Raw genomic sequence first — 12040 nt, 5'->3', positions numbered from 1 at the left:
AAGCCTGAAATTCCCATCAATCAAAACTGCCATGATCAAACCTGCAATCAAAGATGAGGTAAATCAAAGCTAAATGAACAGATAGAGGTTGCAAATCCCAGGTGAGATGACTTCTTTATTGCCAATACTGACTTACTGTCCACTCTGTTACAAGCTACCTGTACACATCAGCGAACCCGTCACTTTATAACATTAAGCCAGTGAAGAAATGTTGCATCATTTGCATAAATTAAATGTAGGTTCCTGGTTTGTCTGTCATATAGCCTGGGGGCATGCAAACCCTATTGTCCATTCAGCCAAAAGTGTCATTGTTTCCCATTTTAAATATTTCTGTAATTATAGAACAATGTATCTAATACCTTAGCTGAAGATCTAAATGGATTAACCTTTGTTAACAGTCCTTTTGGTAAACCCTGGCACAGATAAAAGACTTTTACTACAAATGTTAAGGGAAAAGAAAACAATTCCTTAATCATAACAGAATTTGTTATCAGTTGAATTTCATTTTCTGGCTATGGGTGTATGTGTGCGTCTGACAATATGTAGGGGTTGGGTGTTTGCAAACCTGTTTATTGTCTTGAGTGCTTTTCTCAAGGGTGTCGTCATGCTCATGTGAGTCAGCATCTGTAACATAACTCTGAGAGAAAGAGAGAGAGAGGGAGTGAGAGAGAGAGAGAAACAGGGAGAGAGAGAGAGAGAGAGAGCGAGCAAGAGAGAAAGAACCACTGATTGAGTCAGCTATCTGTCTAATAGAACACCACCTGGAAAAAACACCCATGAAGTATCTCTCTGTTATACAACATCAGGTGACTAAAACACTCACGGTGAAAGTAGATGGGCGGTCTTTTGGAGCTTTCCGGAACATCCCACCAAACACACCAGCTTTTTCCTGAAATTAATAAGCAGATAAATATGCAAAACAGAAATATACCTTATAATATCAGCTATAGCATTAGGAGTATATCACACCTGTCTGACATCAGCCTTCTCTCTGAGGACCTCAGCCACGGGAGGCTCCTCTTTCTCTTTGGATTTCTGTGAGAGACGAGACCAAAGCCAAACACTGCATCAGTTATATATAGGACTGGGTATTGGCACAGTTGCCCCGATTCGATTCGATTATGATTCACAAGCTAGCAATTCAACTCCATACAATTTGATGGTAATAATATGAAATACTACATAGCATATTTGGAGAGATGTTTAAAAAGCTCTAAAGGAAACACAAATTTACGAATGCAGAGTCACTGGAAACAAATAGTGAAAACCACTAAAGAAAAGGCCAAAGACTTGTATACCAAAACCTGTTTATTTGAGGAACACATGTGTAGAGTTCCTTAAAAACAAAACCAACCTGTCTCTTTTAAAGCACAAAAAAAACCCTTCTGACTGAAAAGAATAGCTGAAAATAAAAATGGGCAAGTCTAAAAGTCACATGCCATGTTTCACAAGGACTTTAACTTAATGATACGAGCCAAAACATAGAGTTCGTCATTAAACTTAAATATAAACAACAACTTAATTATAAATTTATATTATGCAAAAGTTTTGCCTCCGCTGTTACTACAATGAGAGTTTGGTCATGTGACTAAGCGTTGCGCGACATCAAAGCAACACCCCTGTGCTTCCTAGACTCGGCATATTAGCACGACCCCCAAATGTCAACGCAGACATCCCTCAGCCAGTACTCTAAAAAACCGAGTAATGGTGCAATGAGGTCGCGCCGCAGATAAGCAGGAATTTGACAAACACAGTCTCGGAATTCGAACCGACCAGCCTATTATTTTATTTTAGACCTAACTGCTTCTTCATTTAGCCTGTTTTCAAGAGATTTAATTAAAAGTGCTTGGAATGCAAAGAGATATACATTCAATGTAGGCTTATGTCTTTATTTAATTAACAATAGCAGGGCCATAGGTTATTTGTTTTATTTTATTATTGTAGCCTACATGTTCAGTTCGCAAAGTTTTCGAAGAGTTGCAAAGAATTCATTCGTGCTAACTATTTTTAATAAAATGGGTTACATTTTTTGGATCATAGCGTTTGTGTTTTGTGTTTTATTGCTGTTTGAATGTAGACTATTATATGGCTATTTAAAACATAGCCTATGTCCGGTTGTTGCAAGGCCCGATTCTGGAATATTAATGGTCATATTGGCCACCAGAAAAAGTCTAGCATAAACTCTGGTAGCCTATGTGTATAATGTATAGGTTTTCCTATGCGTTCGTAGGTCGTTAAACGTTAAAAGGTAAAGTCAGGCTATGTCAGAGCCCATCTATTTAATTCTCTGGCTATATTTAAGCATTTCGGAAATGAACCTAGAAAGCCGGGGGGAAATACATATTTACCTAAAAGATCGATCCATAAATGTTACAGATCGAATCGGATGAATTTATAAAAAAAACAACAAAAAACCCCGATATTTTTGCACACCTCCGGGTAGCCTATATATCACGATATCAGTCAGAAACAAAAGGCTTGATTTCCCCCAAAAGAACCTAGTAAGTCTATAATGGCCCAGGAACATCTATTCAAATATTATTATTTATCCTGTTTGCGTCTGTATGAGCATGTGTCTACCGTGCTGTCCTCCTCCTGCGTCCTCCTGCGATGACTGCTTCTGATGGGCCCATGCAGTTCCTGATGAGCACGGCAAAAGCAGACAGAGGCAGTTAATGACCACAAAACATGAATCATTCACAAAGAAAGGTATATTCATAAAGCAGACATGACACAAGCTTGTGGATGCCTGTGCTATGTGACTGTGTGTGTCATAAAGCAGGCTGACCTCGTATGAGGGTCTGGGAGGCACCACTGGAATTTGAGTCTTCTCTCCCTGAGTCATACAACCATTGACAAGAACAAAGGCAGTCATACAATGCACTTTAACTAAATAAACACAAAACGAGAAAATCTAGACCAAGGCCCATGACTTATGAAGTGTGCATAAATACCTGATTATCTCCCGTTTTGGCCGTATTTAGTCGACTGTGTGTGATTGTTTTGCTCAGCTCCTGTCAGGAGAAGCATGTCTTGACTGAGATATGTTCATTTAATTTTTTTGAGCTTTTTTTTTTTTAATGTTTATGTCTTTTTATTCTCATGCAGTTTGGTACAGACTGTCCAACACTGACTTTCAGAATCACGTGGATATATTAACCCTCTGGAGTCAGAGGCCTGTCAGCCACTTTTGAGGTGGTATGACATGTTCTGACATTTTTATATATTTCACCTATCTAAAAAAAACACTGATCCCAAAGTGTTACATATGCTTATATTCAGTACAAACTCTTAACATTTCACACGAGAAGCAGGATAATGAAATGATATCGCTTTATAATATTTTCACTACTAAAATGACCCGCAGAATTAAAAAGTACCTCTTTTGTCGGTCTGGGGGGAACCACTGGAGTCAAATGCCCTTGCTGGTTCACATTTTTGTTAACCTACAAACAACAGCTCATATTACACAGACATTCCAAAAGCTTAAGATTGAATCTTTTTGTCCTCTGAGCATAACTACTCCATGACCTATCCTTGTGCACTGTCTCCATGGTTAAAATCTGGATGAGGGACATGTTTAAAAAAATAATACTAACAATAATGAAGCGTGATCTAGACAGAGAAGTAACAACTAAACAGTGGAGTGCGTGTCAGTACCTCCTCTGTGGGCCTGAGTGAGACAGCCGTAGTGGGGGGATCTCTTTCTCTCCGATCAGCTTGAGCCACATCCCTATTTATCTGAACAGAGGAGCCACAGTCAGAAACCGGACAGCATACTGTAGCCAAATTTAAATGCCAAACCCCAAAAATGACACCTACCTCTTGGGAGATCTTGGGTGGTTTGGGGGGAGTGTGTGATGGTCTTGGCTGTAAGAGGAATAGAGAACCATGAAAAACATCAGGAAAGATTGATGAAATTTCAAATATAAATAATGACTGGTGTTATGTTTGCTGATATGATACAGTAATATTATCATTCAGTGACGTAGCATGATATCCCATATGATATAATATGATGATACTACCTCACTGAATGATTATATGGAAAATATTGTAAATTTTATATTGTGTCTCTCTCTATCCTCCTGTACTTTTGGATCATGTGCTTTGAATGAGGCGGAGTGTAATCGGACTTAACCTGTCTGGGTCTCTTGCTTTTCGGCTCTGGCCTCACAGCACACTGCTCCATCTAAGCACACAGATGTAAACACACTCAAGTTTGACAACGCCACCGTGCACACCATCTAAACAAATGATCGTTCACAGTGGTTGTGAATGGAACCTTAAAATGTAGCGATCAGACAAACAGTTGCTGGAAATAAACATCAAGAAGTGAAAAGTCAAAGGAGAAGCGATCTCTCGCAATCTAAATCACTGAATATCTACTGAGTACATAGTCGAAACTGTTCTTTTCAGTTGGCACACCACAAAAACGTCGACACTGGTTACAGTTTAGTTACAGCGACTCGAACACATAAGTTACTTCGAACAGTGACCGTATTTCAATAACTGCGGCATGATCCCCCCTTTAAGTTGCATAAACACCACAAGCAAAGCAACAGTTTGTACCCTGTCAAGAACTACATACACAGTCGGTTTGAAAGAGCATTCCCGACAATATGTAATGTCACGATGAATGCCATCTCTTAAATAACTGGCGCAGCGTAAAACTAACAAAACTTACCGTTTTGTTAGTTTTGCTAAATTTAACAGCCAACTGAAGTCGCAAGCTGTAGACGTACTCCTAAAAGCGTACATTAACTAACCCCATCCTAACATCTGCATGTAATTTTAAACGACCGACCAACGGAGCAGCAAAAATGCCAAAATACATTTCTCATCACAAAATAAACATTTTGCCTTCACGAGACATACAATTTCAAGCCTATCCACAAACTGTTTTTAAAACAACTGACTCACATGTAGTCCTGTAAACGATAGGCTTCCAGAAATCGAAACTCGAACGGGTCCTCTTCCCCTTAAATCTCTACCAAAAGCAAATTTTAAAATAAAATGATATTTGACACTTCCAGTGTTTCCCCCTCTCTTTCGCCTACCTCGCCTCAGGATCGGTGATAATTCGCCTGAACGAGGCGTGGCTAGGTTTGTCTTTACACCATAGGTAGTAGTCCCTGTGTTGAAGTACACCTTGTAATCACGGTGACGTTTAAGCACCTGAAAACAGGTCTTGGCTTAGTGCAGTTCACTGCCTTCAGGCAGTTAGCCTCAAAGGAAGATCCGTTTCATCACGTCTATTCGGGTGTCTACACATATACTTGCCAAATGACATTTAATACTTACGGCTTGTATGCATTTTTTGTAACTTATTTTATACATCAAATCAAAATTCTTCAGAGGGTTTTCGTGTCCAAGCTTTGATTGACTGTCAACGCAGTGTTTCACACTGGTCTAAAAATATTCCACACAAGTCAGGACATGCATAAATGCGAGGTTTCGGTCATGCTCTTCTGTGTAAGAAAACAGATCCAGCTCCTTGTATTGTTGCCTGCTTCCTTCGTCTGGAAATTTTAAATGTTCAATCCATTCACAAATACAAGCTTAATATTAAATATTTTAATGGTTTTATTATTTGTAATATAATACATTCTGTATGAAATTACAGGTAGGCCTATGTATCATTATATTTATTTAGAAAAATATTCACAGAATAAAATCACAAGTACACTCCCAGCCAGTATCATTTAAAAGTAATGGCTTATATTGTGCAGTAAAATGGATATCTAAGCCATTTAAATCATTTCCAACAAAGGTATAAGGTTTCAAAATCCCTTATATAACTCCAAAAATGTGCGTAAAATATTCTTATCCAGCACAAATTTTAAAAAAGGATAAAGCCAAAAACCCAAGAACACTAGGGACATTGATCTGGTCATTCTGAATAGATCTGTCCACTTTGATAGACCTGTGGTACTTAAGTAAAAACAATGAGCACATGAAACCCTGATATTTTCCAAATGACACCATCTAAAGATATGAATGACAAAAATCCCTGGAATCTCAGAGACAAAAACAAAACAAAACAAAAAAATGAGCTAAACCTACCTTTCAAGATAACACATTCAAATAAACGCCTAGCTTATCAAATACAAAAAGGTGGAACCTTTCACAACTATAAAAGATTTAAAAGTTAAAGCACTCCATCATTACAAATATCAAAGGAATACAAATGTAACGGCACAAATGTAACCTCCTGCTGAGGAGTCATTTTTTAATCTAACTCTATGCTAAAAAGACTCCTGAGGCAAGCTATTTTAAAAAAGTGGTTGACCTAATAGATGTATTACCATGTTCCTACAAACTCTATGAACAAATAAATAATATCAGTACTGCCTTAAAATCTCCATGGTACAGTCTCTCAAAAACTAAGTTGTACAATGGCTCTGGCAATGCTACAGTAGGGTCCAAGATTAAGGGAGTACCTTGTGCTTACAAAATTACAGATTGTAATGACTGGTTACATGTGATTCAAACGCACGGAATTTCTAGCATTTGAGATTTGCAGTTGTTTTGAGGGAGGAGTCAGTGTCACTACCGAGCCTTTAGAGCTCTGAAAGCAGAGGTTATTCGTCAGCAAGCTTAGCCTTCTCAATATCCTCAATACTTTTCTCTGGCGCAGGAGACACAAAGGAGTTATCTGGATCATTGGTAGAAGAATTATCTGGATTACTGGTACACTGAAGCTCCTCTCGGATACCGTTGAGTTCCACTAGACCCTCATGTAGCTGCTCAGCAACTTCTCTAATCTTTGCAGCAAATTCTGACTTGGCACCTTTCTTCAGCTCTCGTGAGTCCTTGGCCACAAAGTAGATATCCATGCCTACAAACAGACCAGTAAGCACACCAGTGGCCATACTGGCAATCTGAACAGCTCGCGCTGCTGTGCTACCAGCCACGTTGGCGATCTGTACCACCCGCATGATCTCGTTGGCATTAATGAGTATGGCCTTGCCAGCCATGGCACCATCCTCATAGATGTTATTGAGGCCTGGGAAATCTCGGTTGTAGGCATGGTTTTTCATTTTTACCAAGTTGAACTTGCGCAGGTTCTCAATTCCCTGCTTAATGAATTTCATGCACTTGTTGAGGTCGGCCATCTTCTCCTGGTAGTCCTCCACAATGCGTTCCACTTTCTTGCGATCCAGAGAGTTGTTAACAGTATTTGAGATGCCAGCAGATGCAGAGGTTAGACCACCTGCTGTGGCAACGCCAAGTCCGACAGCTGTGACAATCAGTGAGGTTCCCATGGTGACAGGTGCTAAAGCAAGTCCAGCAATGGTTGCCACACCTCCAACAGCACTGGTGGATCCTCCAGTAATCTGGGCAATTTTGGTCCTCTTGCTGAAGCGATCTAAGCCGTCCGCAATGGCATGCAGGTCAATGACATGTTGCCAGAGGCCCTCAGCTCGCTCGGAGAACAGCTTGTTGAAGACACGGATGCCTTTCTGCACCTTCTCAGCTGTCACTGCAAATGCCCTGGGAGACAATAGCAGCAGTCTTTCTCTGTGCTCTGAGAATTATAGATTGGACCTCCAAACTACCTCAGTAGGATGGGATTAAACAGCAATCTAAACTTGGTAACTGCAGACAAATATCTCTTCGTATAAAATACAACTTACTTGGCCTCTTCCTTTTCAGTCATGTCATCATCTTTGGGCATGTCCTCCCACTCTGGATAAAGAAAAAGAGGGCAGGGGAGACAAATTTCAAGTGAATAAAAAAAAATACGCCTCTGGGAGCATCAGCGCCTTGCTGGGTCTAAACTAGGCGGCGCCATGTCACCACCACTCGCTCAGACAGCAACCACTCAGCTGAAGGATCAACAACCACAAAAACATACGGAGAGCCCAAACAATAACAAAGGCACGTATGGACAAGGCGGGAAAACTCCATGGCGGTTCGGCTGGCGGCTCATCAAAGTGCACACCTGCACCCCATTGGAAGAGCAGCTAAAAAGCCAGCCTGGGGAGAGGCGAAGTCACACTTCAAAGGAAAATCATGAGCGTCTATCCTCTCCCACAGACTTAGACTGAGCTGCCTCCCAGTAAGCGCCGCAAGCCGAGTGGTCTAGCAAAAAAGTCCTTGCCTGCCACACAGGTTCAACTCCCAGCCAAGTCCCACTGAGTCAGCAACGTCACCCACCCGCCCACCCCCTCCAGGCCCAGCAACCAGTGCAAAGACCCCACGCAACATCAGACCTATACATCACTGAGCTGCTCCACAATGGCACCCCCAAAAACTAGACCAGCTACCAGAAACATATCCCCATAGCAATCCACGCCTGTCTTTGGGTGTAAGTTTGTGTGTGGATATACATGGCACATTTGTGTGTTGGCGTGTGAAAGGTAGACTCACGTTCCACTGTGTTCCACCATTCCATGAGGTTTTCAGGATCCTGTGCAAATACAGGATGATATGAGGATAACTCAAAATAATTTGCTGATTGCATGACGTCATAAAGGGGTGAACCACTGAATGTACGCATACCTCTTCGTCTTCCTCAGGCCTATCAAAACGAAATTCATTCAGCTGCTCCATGAGGGACTTCTTTTGGCCTTCACTCTAATGACAGAATAATGACAAAGAGTTCATCGCAGTGCAATATCACTGTGTTTTTCTTATTGTTCTCTGTTTCTCTTTAGTTCTTGGTTGAACAGAGAAAAGGGAAATGATAATATCTAGGTCGCTGAGTCTGACCCACAATCATTTCCCTACTGTCTGCGGAAGTCATGACATGAAGTTACCAAACAAGTTTTGGCACATATCTGCCACCGTGTTAAGTGCAGCTTGTTGCAATGTGACATGCCATACTGCCAGGATCATTTTAAATCCATGTTAAACCATCAGTGAGAAGATGTGTTTCCATAGAGTTTAAGTAGAACAATTCAAAAGGGCTTTAATTTCCTTTTTGGATAATATATTCATTGCTGTTATTCCATAAGTCAGACACAATACCTCCCCGGGGTTAGTGCTATTGCTCTCTCCCTGATTCTCACTCTTCTTCTGCATTGTTCTGCCCTAAAGAACAGGATACACAAAAAAACAAACACACACACACACACACACACACACACACACATGATCACTTTGATAAACACTGCTTAAAGACAGGGAACAAACAAATGACCACTGATTTGTTTCTTACCTTGACTGCAACGTGAGGCATGAATGGGTTCTTCCTCTTAACTTTCTTTTTCTTTGGCTGTGAATATTGTCCATAGGAAAAATGCATTAACAAACTGAATGCCAATGTGGAAAATGCTTTGTTTTTATAAGTTGGTAAAACACACATGTATAAAAATATACAGCTAAGGAAAGCACAAGAGAGATGTTTGGGAAAGTGATGGAATGAACACAAATCCGTACTGGTTTGCTTGCTTTGGCACTGCCCTCTTCTTCATCCTGTGCTTTCTCAGTGGGTGTGTCCTCCAGGCAATCTTCACTCTCATCCTATAAATCATTATCTCATTAAGACCAAACCGTGCACATACTGTATGTATAAGACCATTTCACAAACATTTTCAATACATGTGAGAATCTATTGGAAATGTCTGAAGGTCCACAAAACAGCATATGATCACGTAAGCACACTAAATATTTCAATCTTGTTGTCCAGGTAACAGTGTACAAATTCATGACATCATACCTCTGTGTGATCATCAGCAGCAGTTGCATCCTGCTCCTTCTCATTGGCTTTTTTACCCTGAGGTGGAAAACAGTTTAATCATATGACAAATATTGACCGAACTGCGGGAATGGCCTCATAAGGCTCTTACTGTCCACAGCATGGAGTGTTTAAAGTGTTACTTTCAAGCATTTAAAATCATGTGAACGTCACACACTTCACAGATGAAATTATGAATAAGAAGAAATTGAAAACAAAACATCTACCTTGGCTGCAACAGCAGGCATAAATGGATTCCTTGGTTTCTTGGTTTTCTTTAGTTTTGTCTGTGAAAAAAAACAAATGTCAATGGAAGGGAAAGCAATTAAAGTACTGTCTTTTTTTCTCAGAATGATCCATGCTGACCACTGCAACTTTGAATGAGTTGCCTTTGAGTACATCAAATAAGTAAGCTGAGTTAAAACGTAAAAAAGAAGAAAAAGAGAGAGAGAGAGAGAGAGAGAGAGAGAGAGAGAGAATGTTTCTCAAACAGTGAGTAGGAAAGGCAATGTTCTTACTTTAGAGTTTTCGTCAGTGATGGGCTTCTCCTCTGTGCATTCATCACTATCATCCTGAAACACACACACATATGAACCACTACCCAGACACCTTATGGGTTTGTCATGACATGGCACTGACTTCATACAGTCAGTTTGTGATGCTTATAATGGTATGCTGAGCTTTGTGCTGATTTTTGTACCTGACTCTCCTCAGCATGAGCTTCCTTGAGCTGATGTTGTTTCACTGGAGTATTAAGTTCCTGACGGGGCTGTTTAAAAAAAAACAAACAAAAAAAACCCCAAAGATTTAGTTTCCTTTTTCACCGTAAAACAGTTTTCAGTTTCATCCCACAGTATCCACCATACATCCGTGTCCTGGCACAGGAGCTGAGTACTTTTCCACAGGCTTAAGATAACATTCACAATGACATTTCCTCCCATGAAGCTGCACCCAATACGTAATTCTACACCATCTATTGTTTCCTCTGCTTTTACATGACATCAAACAAAAACATGCTTTAAGTGTCCTCCTTGTTTCAGACATACCTTTTCAGGCACTCTGGGAGGACCCAAGGGCGTCTTAGCTGATCTCTCCCTTTCTCTCACATTACCACTGACCTGCACAGGACAAACACCACAGACACATTACTGTACACAGAGTGCTTTTGTCCTCAGGTTAGCTACACATGTCGATATAAAATGAGCAGGAAAATCTAGCGGCTCAGCAATAGGCTCTTCGTACCTGATTGTTATCCATATCCGATCTCTTCTGTCGATGATGTGAGACGGTGTTCTTCAGCTCCTAATGAGAGAAAAAACATAAATTTCACTACAGTGGGCAATCCTTACAACAATAACAAAACAAGCCACTGTGCTCACTGCTGTGCACTGTACCTCCTCAGTGGGTCTGGGAGGAATGAGTGGAGTTCCAGTAGCTCTCTCCTTCCTCTCTGTGTAGTCTGATTTCTCACTGACCTGACAAGGACACAGACACACACACACATACAGTCACGCGCTGCACCATTCTAGAAAGCGCACAATAAATCCCACAGGAACTTTGCTTTTGTTTTAGACACAAATACACATGGATACATTTTACTTTGTTGTGGGTCAAATCCCTTTCTCACTGCTGTGTGTGTGTGTGTGCGCATGTGTGTGTGTGAGAGAGAGAGAGAGAGAGAAAGAGAGAAAGAATGAGCAAGCACCTTTTTTGAGTCTGAGTGCCCAACTTTGTCCTTCTCTATCCTGTGACTATCTTCAGAGGCTTCCGCTTCATCCATGCTCTTCTGTGGCTGAACGATAGTCGTCGTTATAATCATATACATATCAATTCTTTACATCACTGGATTATCACAGTAACCATAACCATATCACAATAACCAGTGACCCTCCTCCACTGTCAAAGACCATCACCATTAAAAAGCTCTGCACATTTACAAAAAAGAGAAAACTCTTCAATCATTATTATTACCATAACAATAATAACCATCAAATCCACCACCGTTATCACCAAGCCTTCTGCTAAACATGACCCATATTAGTATGAAGCATGCCAGTCATGAGTTTAAGAAAAGCAACAAAAGCACCAATTTCACAAAACTAAGATATTCAGTAGAGGTTTCACCACAGAACACCATCACCATGGTTATAATGACAATGTTCACAATCATAGCAAATCTCATAAAATGTTTACTTTAAGGCCACTGCGAAATGGGTTCAGTTTTGATATGGCTCCAGTCACAACATTCTAGTAAAGAGAAAACACATCAATATTTAAGCTAAATGAATTAAGAAGTCTGAAACGTAAAACATTATGACATGTTCCAAACGTGTATAAACAAACCAACATAGAGGC

General features: G+C 40.5%; 1 protein-coding gene across 1 annotated transcript; it reads right to left on the bottom strand.

Moving 5' to 3' along the window:
- Positions 1 to 6584: 6584 nt before the first annotated feature.
- apol1 (apolipoprotein L, 1) lies at positions 6585 to 10212 on the bottom strand. The gene is made up of 10 exons (XM_030774625.1): positions 10204 to 10212; positions 9913 to 9972; positions 9668 to 9724; positions 9388 to 9471; positions 9167 to 9223; positions 8977 to 9039; positions 8509 to 8583; positions 8377 to 8416; positions 7641 to 7692; positions 6585 to 7497 (listed from the first exon to the last, which is right to left on the bottom strand). The coding sequence occupies exons 2-10, from the start codon at positions 9931 to 9933 to the stop codon at positions 6585 to 6587; spliced, it is 1362 nt and encodes a 453-aa protein (XP_030630485.1). The 5' UTR covers positions 9934 to 9972; positions 10204 to 10212.
- Positions 10213 to 12040: the final 1828 nt, after the last annotated feature.

The sequence above is a fragment of the Chanos chanos genome, chromosome 5 (genome assembly GCF_902362185.1).
Source record: "Chanos chanos chromosome 5, fChaCha1.1, whole genome shotgun sequence".
Classification (NCBI taxonomy): domain Eukaryota; kingdom Metazoa; phylum Chordata; class Actinopteri; order Gonorynchiformes; family Chanidae; genus Chanos; species Chanos chanos.
The sequence above is the reverse complement of the archived record's forward strand: the minus strand, read 5'-3'. Positions and strand labels throughout refer to the sequence as shown.

What these genes read in the sequence shown, in the direction of transcription:
- apol1 (XM_030774625.1), bottom strand. Translation starts at nt 9,933, where the DNA reads ATGCCTGCTGTTGCAGCCAAG. An exon ending in CTGCTGATGATCACACAGAG is followed by an intron (nt 9,472 to 9,667) that starts GTATGATGTCAT and finishes AATGATTTATAG; the next exon opens with GATGAGAGTGAAGATTGCCT. An exon ending in ATAGCACTAACCCCGGGGAG is followed by an intron (nt 8,584 to 8,976) that starts GTATTGTGTCTG and finishes TTCTGTCATTAG; the next exon opens with AGTGAAGGCCAAAAGAAGTC.